General features: G+C 37.8%; 1 protein-coding gene across 1 annotated transcript; it reads right to left on the reverse strand.

The window, feature by feature from the left end:
* Window positions 1-6,726: 6,726 nt before the first annotated feature.
* Window positions 6,727-10,607, reverse strand: LOC121407457 (N-acetyllactosaminide beta-1,3-N-acetylglucosaminyltransferase 4-like). Its single transcript, XM_041598533.1, has one exon. The coding sequence runs from the start codon at window positions 10,283-10,285 to the stop codon at window positions 8,627-8,629; it is 1,659 nt and encodes a 552-aa protein (XP_041454467.1). The 5' UTR covers window positions 10,286-10,607; the 3' UTR covers window positions 6,727-8,626.
* Between the last annotated feature and the right edge of the window lie 400 nt (window positions 10,608-11,007).

The following is an 11,007-nucleotide window of genomic DNA, read 5'->3' on the forward strand; positions in this document are numbered from 1 at the left end:
AGTATCAAATGCCTTAGAGTAGTCCAGAAAAATTCCAATTGTGTGGGTGTGGTTATCAAGGGCATTTGCAATTTTATTAACAAAATGCAAAACAGCGTGGCTTGTGGTATGTTTTTCTCTGAAACCGAATTGGAATTGAGAGAACACCTTACTCTCATTCAAAAACTTTACAGTTCGTATGTATACTAGCTTTTCCAAAAGCTTAGAAAAGGTTGTTAATAGAGAAATTGGACGATAATTTGTGAATAATTTTGCATTCCCTTTTTTAAATACAGGCACTACTTTAGCAATTTTCATCCTCAAAGGCACAGCCCCATTTAACAAAGACAGGTTAAAGATGTGAGCAAGAGGTTTCAATATGCCATCAACAACATCCTTAATTAAACCATTTCCAATACTATCACACCCTGGGCATTTCCCTTTCTTTAAGGCACCTATTAAATCAAGAAGTTCCTTCTCTTTTATGGGCAGAAGGAAAATACTTTGCTTGTTTGGTGACTTAAGATAATGACGAAAGTGTTGTTGAAAGTCTGGTATTTCCCTTGACAAATTAGGGCCAATATTACAAAAATAAGTATTAAATTTCTCCACAATAATCTTTTGATCATTGATCAAGTTGCCATCAACCTCCAACTCATTTATATTGGACACTTTTTGCTTTCCTTTGAATAAGCTATTAATGACCTTCCATGTCGCCTTAATGTCATTACACGCAACCTTTAATCGATTAGCATAATATTTTCGTTTAGCAGTGCGCAATAGTGAAGTGAGAATATTTCTATAACTGGAATATTTTCTTCGTGAATTTTCACATTTACTAACTTTATATTTGTGAAAAAGTCTATTTTTCTTATTAATTGATCTCAGTAAAGAATTCGTAATCCATGGCATTTTAGGCAATTTCTTATGACTAGGACGGTCCACAGATCGAAATGGGACATTATCATTATACAATAGCATGAATTTATCAGAAAAAGTATTAAATGAACTATCTACATCATGATCTGAGAGGACATCATCCCATGTAGTTGCCATTAAAGCATTCTTAAACTTGGCAATGTTTTCAGGGCTATTTACCCGAGACCGTTTATTTGTAGTATCAATAAATGGACGCATAAGCAAAGCCATTCTACAATATACAGGAAAATGATCTGAAAGATCAGAAATGACTATACCAGATTCTGGTAAAGGATGAACATTGCAGAAAATGTTATCGATAAGGGTAGCAGACGTGTTTGTTATTCTTGTTGGTTTAGTAATCAGTGGAACAAAAGAAGATGACATTAACATATTCACAATTTCATTAGCCTTATCATCTGAATTGCAGTTAAGCAAATTGATATTAAAATCTCCCATTAAAAACACACATTTATTGTTCATTACATTGTTAGTAATTATTGACTGCATCTGTTCGGAAAATGACTTCAGATTACCATGAGGAGGCCTATAAATAACTCCTATAATAACATTTTTCCTGCCTGGAAGTAATAGCTCAACAAATAAAGTTTCTAAACTCTCATTCATAATAGTGATATCTGGACAAATGTTAAAATCAAATCTGGATGGGACATAGACAGCCAAACCACCACCTCTTTTCTTATCCCTGTTATTAGTAACTAAACTAAAACCAGGAATATTATACAGACTTGTGAGTGTGTCTGGAGAAAACCAGGTCTCAGTGATACCTATAACAGGGGAGGTATTAAGTTGATTGGCAAAGACACTAAAGAGATCAAAATTCCTGCACATGCTACGCACATTCATGTGGATAAGAGTAAGTGCCTGATTTTCAGGTTCACCCTTGATGCTGGTAAAAAACTCATTTGCAGCAAAATACTTGTAGTTTGGAGATACCTCATTATGCTCATCATCAAAATGCAAGAAAGTGTTTGTGTTTAACTCAAAAAATTCACTTATGTTTCTTTCATTTTCAACCATTATATTGAAAGGAATAATGTTCAAAGTAATGTGCGACCATGCAGTCAACAAAACGTGATACACAATTCAAAATAATTCTCTTCCTCATACAAGGTAAAACATTTACAACAGTTGATGTGCTCACAAAGATGGGAAAAAAGAAAGGAAAGGAAAGAAAAGATACAGCATAACATACAAAATATAGCATAGAAAAAATAAAAAAAACTACCTACACATCTATTCTGAGGTGTGAAAAATAAATGAAAACAAATGGTAAAAGAATTGAGTTATCGCCAAAGGGCCTAAAATAAGGTAACCCTACTCCACTTAAATGGAAAGGAGCTGCGCTACTTTAGATTGTCAATGTCTCTAATGTTAGTTATCAGCTTTTTCTTGAGGCCACCAGCTGAGTCCTTTAGCCCCGCGTAGATGCGTCCGTCCACGGCCCACACCTTCTCCACCTTCCCTGCGTGTCGGGCCGCATGATATAGTTTTTGTCTTCGCTGTGTCAGGTCTTCGTTGATATAAATCGACGATCCTTTCAAAGAAGGCCTCCCACGGACGAACTTGAACTTTGCATTCTGAGACGCAAACTTTACAAGGATGGGGCGCGAACCAGATCTTTCGGCAGCCCCAGCAGCCTTGACAGGTCCAAGGCGGTGGGACCTGTCGATGTCAGATAGGGATATTTCTACCCCCATCCTCTTCGCAACATTTCCCACCACCTCGTCAGTTGACTCTCCCTCCTTCTCCTCAATGCCGTAGATACGGATGTTCTTCCTTCGGGAGTACTGCTCCATATCGTCAGCCTTGACTTGAAGCGCCAGAATCGACTGCTGGGCGGCTTCCTCCCTCTCCCTCAGCTTCTGTATTTCAGCAGCTTGAGCATTCGCCTTCATCTCTAGCTCCAGGATTTTGGACTCCTGCTCCTCGAGCCTTGCAGCAAGGCTAGAGATAGCCTCAGTTACAGCCTCCTTCAACAGCTGCTTAAAATCAGAATTTGATCCTAATTCTCCAACAACACGGCGGGCAATTTCAGCAGTGTCCGATTTTGCTTGTTTGGGTGACATGGTGCTGGAAAGATCAAATAAATCAACTCAGGGGAAGGGAGCTAGCTCAAGCACAGCTTTGCAGACCACAAGGTCACATTCCACAGTTATGACTCCAGAAAGTGAAAGCACATGAGCACATTAAAGTAGAGCAGAACTGACCATGCTGACACAAAATCCAATATATGGGGTACTGCACAAAAATCAAGTCATAAAGAAACTGCAACATTGGTAAGAAACAATAAAATAATATTCTCATTTTTACTACTTATAAAGGCTTAAGTTCATGAGTCATGTGAGTGGGGTAGATAAGTCATTTTTTTAAAGTCCCCTTTTTAAAAAGAAATAAGGTGCCTTTTTCCTGTGCCCCCCCCCCACTTTCAACCTCGCTCCGTTGTCCCTGAATTGAGATATGTAAAGAAAGAAAGTGAATTGAAGAGAAAATTTGAGAGAGGAAAGGGTGAAAAGTGAAGTGGATAGAGATATGGAGAAAAGTTAAGTTAGATAGATGTTGAGAAAATAGAAAATGACAAGAGAAAATGCAGGTCGGGAGAGAGAGCTGTGAGGAAGAGGATGGGAGAAGATCAATAAATTGGAAGAGATAATTTAGAGAGAGCTGTGAGGAAGAGGATGGGAGAAGATCAATAAAATGGAAGAGATAATTTAGAGAGAGCTGTGAGGGAGAGGATGGGAGAAGATCAATAAAATGGAAGAGATAATTTAGAGAGAGCTGTGAGGGAGAAGATCAATAAAATGGAAGAGATAATTTAGAGAGAGCTGTGAGGAAGAGGATGGGAGAAGATCAATAAAAAGGAAGAGATAATTTAGAGAGAGCTGTGAGGAAGAGGATGGGAGAAGATCAATAAAATGGAAGAGATAATTTAGAGAGAGCTGTGAGGAAGAGGATGGGAGAAGATCAATAAAATGGAAGAGATAATTTAGAGAGAGCTGTGAGGGAGAAGATCAATAAAATGGAAGAGATAATTTAGAGAGAGCTGTGAGGAAGAGGATGGGAGAAGATCAATAAAATGGAAGAGATAATTTAGAGAGAGCTGTGAGGAAGAGGATGGGAGAAGATCAATAAAACGGAAGAGATAATTTAGAGAGAGCTGTGAGGGAGAAGATGGGAGAAGATCAATAAAATGGAAGAGATAATTTAGAGAGAGCTGTGAGGAAGAGGATGGGAGAAGATCAATAAAATGGAAAAGATAATTTAGAGAGAGCTGTGAGGAAGAGGATGGGAGAAGATCAATAAAATGGAAGAGATAATTTAGAGAGAGCTGTGAGGAAGAGGATGGGAGAAGATCAATAAAATGGAAGAGATAATTTAGAGAGAGCTGTGAGGAAGAGGATGGGAGAAGATCAATAAAACGGAAGAGATAATTTAGAGAGAGCTGTGAGGGAGAAGATGGGAGAAGATCAATAAAATGGAAGAGATAATTTAGAGAGAGCTGTGAGGAAGAGGATGGGAGAAGATCAATAAAATGGAAAAGATAATTTAGAGAGAGCTGTGAGGAAGAGGATGGGAGAAGATCAATAAAATGGAAGAGATAATTTAGAGAGAGCTGTGAGGAAGAGGATGGGAGAAGATCAATAAAATGGAAGAGATAATTTAGAGAGAGCTGTGAGGATGAGGATGGGAGAAGATCAATAAAATGGAAGAGATAATTTAGAAAAAAAAGTATAGGGAGAGAGAGAGGAGGAGGGTTGTGAACACTGCGATCTAATGAGTTATCGTTACACCCCTGATGATAGACCATCGAATTCGATGAGATCAGTTTTGTTCGAGATCGACTGACTATGTTTTGAGCGTAGATGTTGTACTTACATCTTTGGATACCTATTACAAAAGGTACTCAGACAAGCAAGGGCACATTCTGTGCGATCTCTATCCACTCGACGCTTCACTCAGGGACGTGTTAAGAACTCAGGGATGCAAAATTCGAGAACACATTCGAAAATCTACAGGAATACAAAAGCATCCCAGTCTTTGACGGAGCATTCCACCATGGACCTACGATTCCACGGAGGTGTGATATTCTGTGTGGCATGCTGACCAGTAGCGTACCTAGGATTTTTCACAGGGGGGGGGCAAAATCGTCCGCCCAAAAAAATTGACAAGCAAAAAAAAAGGTCTTCAACTTCAAAGGAGGGGGCCACTTGGCTCGTTAAGGATCACTTGTGTCTCTTAAGGTTGGGGGGATACGTCCCTTGCATGGGTTGCGACTCGTCAGGGGGGGGGGCAGTCTGCCCCCTGTCCCCCTGCCCCTCGTAGGTACGCTAGTGATGCTGACGTTAACCCTTCAGAGCCCACTTGCTTTCTGCAGAAGCGGAATGATTATTTTTGTCTCTCTATGGAAACATCGTTTTAGATCAATTTCTTTGGTGAATTTCAAATTACTTATTAAGAAATGGGAAGCCTTTGTAATATTTTCATGCCATCGTATTATAAAAGAATCATGAAAAAAGACAGATGCAATTTTATAACTATTCACAAAACTGAGCCTTATTTCAGCATTTTTCTACAATTTGCGCCATTTTAGAGCTCACTCATAAAAAAAAAGTATTATTATAAACATAATGTTGCAAAATAAGTTATGAGTGCTCTTGCGTGAATGTGAGATGATTAACTTAAAGGGGTGGTCCGGACTGAAAATATTATATCTAAATGAATAAAATTTATTGTATGAATTATACAATATTTCATTTTTTTTACAGATTTGATTAAGGACCAACTTGACTAAACCATAGTATTAAACAATCGTTGTTTCACTTGGAACGAGGAGAAAATTTCATGGTTTCATATAATAAAATACAAAAGAAATAGTGAGTGGATGACGTCATCAGTCTCCTCATTTGTATACAGACCAGATAATAAAATACAAAAGAAATAGTGAGTGGATGACGTCATCAGTCTCCTCATTTGCATACAGACCAGGATGTGCATATAACCGTTTTGTGAAATTTAGCGAAACTTTTAAATGTCATAACTTTTTTATTTTACATCCGATTTTGATGAAATTTTCAGTGTTATGCTTGTTGAATTTTTCTCTTTGGATTGAACTTGTCCTTTAAATGCATTTACCTTCCCTTGTATGCCTACATACCCTCCTGTCTCTTTGACTAGTTCAGTATTGTTTGCATGTTCATGGATAAGAAAAAACGTATAGACAGGGGGTGGACAACGCTGGGAATGGGGGATACATCCCAAAACTTTCCAGCGTATACAATATCCCCCCTTCCCAGTTTCAAGTAAAAAAATAAAAGAATTGTAATGATTTTCATTATCATTATTGTTATTAGAATCATTATTATGGTTATCATGGTTATGCATTATACAATCAAATCAGCAAGAATTGTTTTTTTTCCACGTTCGTTTCGCTCACTCTTAATATTATTCTACAGTAGGCAGCAGAGTATTTTAGGCTTACACACTCACAGAATAATGTATATTATCATATTGTTACAGTATAAAGTATACACACACACACATGCACAAGATGGGGGCCCTGATTGCAATTGCTCCCCCCCCAAAAAAAAAAAGAGGCAAACAGATTTTACAACCAAATAAGTTAAAGAAAACAATTCAATTCAATTCTTTTATTTCATTTCCATTCAAAGCATAATACAAAGTAATATAAAATAATAAACAAAACGGTGAAATGTAATATTTTCGGAATATCTTTTCATAATCTATCACAAACTTTGATTTTCATATTGAAAAGGTCGCCTTTTAAGAAAACAAATTTTCCGTGTATATATATTTAATTTACCTTTTTTCCTTTCAAAATTATTTGCCTTTTCCACCTGAGCAAATTTTTCTCATTATTTTACCAGTGCACTAATCATAAGAACTAAGAACTATAAGACCTGTACATCTAATATGCATACGTTTTGAAATTGATACCCTTTTTATCTTTTATTATAATTTAACCTGAATATTTTACGGCTTTTATAAATTAATTATGATTTCCAGACATAGAATTGTGTTGAATCTGCATGAAGATACCTTTTGACATGAGATCTACGTGATATAGAACAGGCAGCCACGAAAACACATATATATGTTATTCATTGCGTCTTTGCTATGGATTACTTCGTAGCTCATGCAGTACCCCCATCACTGAGCTCAAGCAATCCCCGAAGCAACCAAGATGTCTTCCTCGTTTGATAACAATTTTAAGTGAGATTCTACAAATCAATAATGGAAGACTAAAAACGTTCGTGTGTGGGATTGCCAGTTGTAGACAAAGAACAAAATATTTGGTTGTGATGCTACATTTTCCCTAACTTTTGATATTCTTTTTCTGAAGTGCAAACTAATAATTACGTAACGTATGACCTACTTAACAAGTAAGGCGGTCAGAAATACAATAGACTGATAGAGACAGTCGGCAAGTCAGCTACTTCAATGCTACAACGGAATGAAAAAGCGATTGTATTTTGTTGACAAAGCTCAAACAAAACGATGTTCTTCCCTTTTGATCAGTGAAATGACATTTTGAAGCCACTTTTTGTTCGGTATAATGGACAATATTGCATAGGCAGATAGGAGAGACCTAGCCACGCGCTATGCAAATTATGACTTTTGAATGTCCTGAGAAAATAATACTGGGGGACCTTTTCAAGCCTTTATACACAGAAAATTGAAATTTCAAGTGTGTAATACAATCTATCTTCATACTTGCATGGGGCCGTTTGGGGGTTCTTTTTTTTTCTTCTTACTTTCACCGAATTGTCTTGAGAAACATTGATGAAAAGCAACGTCTACACCAACATAAAATTAATTTCAATATATATATAATGGAGAAAAAATCGAGAAATCATTATACAAATGCAAAGTCGTCACTAGTGTATTTTCATGGGGGAGGGGTAGGAGAAAGATTACAGGGGTCAAAGAATTGCAAGGCCTCTCGTTTATTGTTTCCTCATCTCATCTAATCATTTGATGAGCTTTCAATCAAATTTCCTTGTTGCAACCATATTGATCCACTATGAGAAATACGTGTTTCGTGTTACAGAAATTGATTCAATATTGTTATGCAACTACCTGGGGAACATTGCGTAAAACAAATGATGGTTTTCACTGACTAATATTATCTTACAAAAATGCTTAAATCATTGCATCTGATTGGTTCAAACTTAATCTGCAGTGAATTAGTCATAGTTAGCCACAATTCAAAACGCAATTTCACGACAATATCTAAGGTGATTTGGCCATGATAAATTCTTTAACATAAATAAAAAATAAACATATAAAAATTAGCAAACATAGAGAGTTCTTAACATACATAACTATAATACTGACATCTTTTTAAAATTACTGGAATGATCGTGATTGTGTCGTTAGAGGTGCTATCTCATTGGTATTTCGTTATTAACTTTATTATTACTTTCTTATATTCAATCATTAACGTGCGGTACCATCTCTTACGTTATTATGAATCGAACACAGATTGCTGTCAAGGTATGCAGATTTAGGTGAGTGGGTTTTAAAGTTAACTGACAACAGTAAATGTTTTGTTTTTCACCAATATCATGAACAAAAATATACAAGTGAAGTTAAATCACATTCAAATACGTAAAACTATGTCTTATTAGAAAGAAAGACTTGTCAATTGAAAAGGCCGAATACAAAATGATACAAACATACAGTAAAATCAGGATTTTATTAAATTATTGTTGCTTTTTATATTGCCTTTTATCCTTATTCGGGTAGTGGTCCACATGAGCATCATATCTGTAGGTCGCAGGTTCGAAACCACAGTGTGGCTTTTAAACAAGTTTACTGCTCTTTTCTTGTTCCGTAGCTCTCTGGCTACAATGTGCATGAAATTAGGAACGTGTCTGGGTGTAACCCCGAGGCGCTTCAAGCAAATCCCCAAGAAAACGTCTTCCCAAGGAAACAGAGGCGTCTTGATAGCAACTTTGTATAGTCCTTCGGTAAGGTCCGTCGATATCAGATACCCAGGTCCGTTCAAATAAGGAGGATATGTTGGCGCAGGGTAGTAGGTCTCAGAGATGTAGTACTTGCTGCTCGTGTTACGCAGCACTGGGGCGTTCATCAGCGATTCTGCAGCAGTGAACTTCACGGAAGTGGCATTCTTTAGCAGCCCAAGCAGTCGAGCTTGGTGAATCATTGAATCGTCGTCTATCTTCATGGTATACTTGGCATGCCTGCAATGGTTCGCCACCCACTTCAGTCCCATGACTGTCTTCAAGGTCAGGTTCGCGTAGCTGTCCAGGAAGTCCTCCTGGATGATATCCCTGTAGGTTTCCGATTCTTTGCGGATGCTGTTTTGTATGGTTTTGTTCTCAACCGCGCCTAAAAGAAAGACAGTCCGAAATACCCCAGATGAAAGAGCGGGCCATCTGCGCCTATTTCCATACGTATCACGAATCAGCATCCTTCTCTCCAAGTTCTTAGGGGATGTGGTTACCATAAAGATAAGCAAGACCCTTACCCTCCTACCATCCGCCTTAGAACAAACGTTTGGTTTATGTATGTAAGCATAATTGTGGGCATCAACTGGTTCATCCACGTAATGTTCGTGCTTGGGTATAGTGATATCTTTGTTGTAGATAACAATATTTTTGTCTTTATGGGCAGAATGGGCATCCTTCTGACGATCTGCAGTTTTTGGCTTTCTAACTGACTCCTTGACATTCTCATTTGGAAGATGTTTCGTCTTGTTTCTCTGCAGTGGTGGTATATGTTGAATATTCTTTTTATCTTTCAATGTATGTTGAATATTCTCTTTGCTATCGTTTGTTTCTGTGTATTTTACTGAAATAATATTTTTCTCCTTGACGACCTGGGCCTTCTGGTGCTCCTCTTCTTTCTTCCGTAGTCCAGGTTGATTTTCGCTCATTTTTGTTTCTGGGTCTCTATCTAACCAATTGTCCTTGTTGACATCCTGGGCCAAGCGACGCTCAGCATGGTCGTCTCTCAGATTACGTTGCGTGTTTTTCTTGCTCTCTTCTATATTTTTGTCTCTAAGCATTTTATTCTCCGTGCCTTGAGCCATGAGTTGCTCCGCCTCATCTATCATCAGCTCAAACTTACTTCGTTTTCGTCTTGCTCCTCCAAAATCCACCACCTTGTCCCTGGGATGATCCTTCCATGGTCTGTACCTATCATTGTGTTTCCATCCATATCCTCGCGGGACTCGATCCCCATACCCCTCCTCGATGGCTCGCACCCGAGAGCTAGAATATTTATCCAGTGATGGATAACTGTATAGAATTTGTACGCTGTACATAAATATGGCGCCAAGGAAGAAAGGGAAAATCGCCTGAGTCAAACGCAGTCTTTTCATTATGATTCCTTCACCAAGTTGATTGTCAAACAATGAAATCAGATTGATCTTTTTAGCACTTTTTCTTGAACTTCCCTGTCGATCATGAGTTGAACCTCTCTTTCGTTGGTTATTAAGTTACACCAAAAGTCTAAACATGAGTTATTCGAACTACGGCATGATAACATGCCTAAAGGTTTAAAATGACGTTTTCCTTCTGCGCAATCATGACCATCGACAGCATCCTTTCGATGTGAAAGCACAAAATGATTGCAGTTGTCGGCGTTTTGCGATTGAAGTCAGTCAATCTGTCATATTTGCAGAAACCAGACAAGTATTCTAATGCTTATTTATTCAGCACCCTCATAAGACATGCCATGTATGACACTCAATGTTTACCTACCTCATCTGCACTCAACAAGTAGCCATCTTGCCTTTATGACGTCACGCCACAAAGTGAAATCCACGATCTGAAAACGTGAACATATTATTGGAACACGGTTTCGACGTTTCCCAACATAATAGTATCCGCCTTTCTATAACTTTTCTGAAATGAACGAATGTTCGTTTTTCTTATAATGGGTGGGTCGTGCATAGCTGAACATGATATTCCCAATAATTATATTCAAGAAAATATAAAGACCTACACCTTTATCAACAGACTCAACTTTACAGGACAGAGAGGGGAAAGTTACAGAAGAGAGGGAAAATATATTAAAAAGAAACCAATAAGGAAATAGACG

This window comes from Lytechinus variegatus, chromosome 2 (genome assembly GCF_018143015.1).
Source record: "Lytechinus variegatus isolate NC3 chromosome 2, Lvar_3.0, whole genome shotgun sequence".
NCBI classification, from domain to species: domain Eukaryota; kingdom Metazoa; phylum Echinodermata; class Echinoidea; order Temnopleuroida; family Toxopneustidae; genus Lytechinus; species Lytechinus variegatus.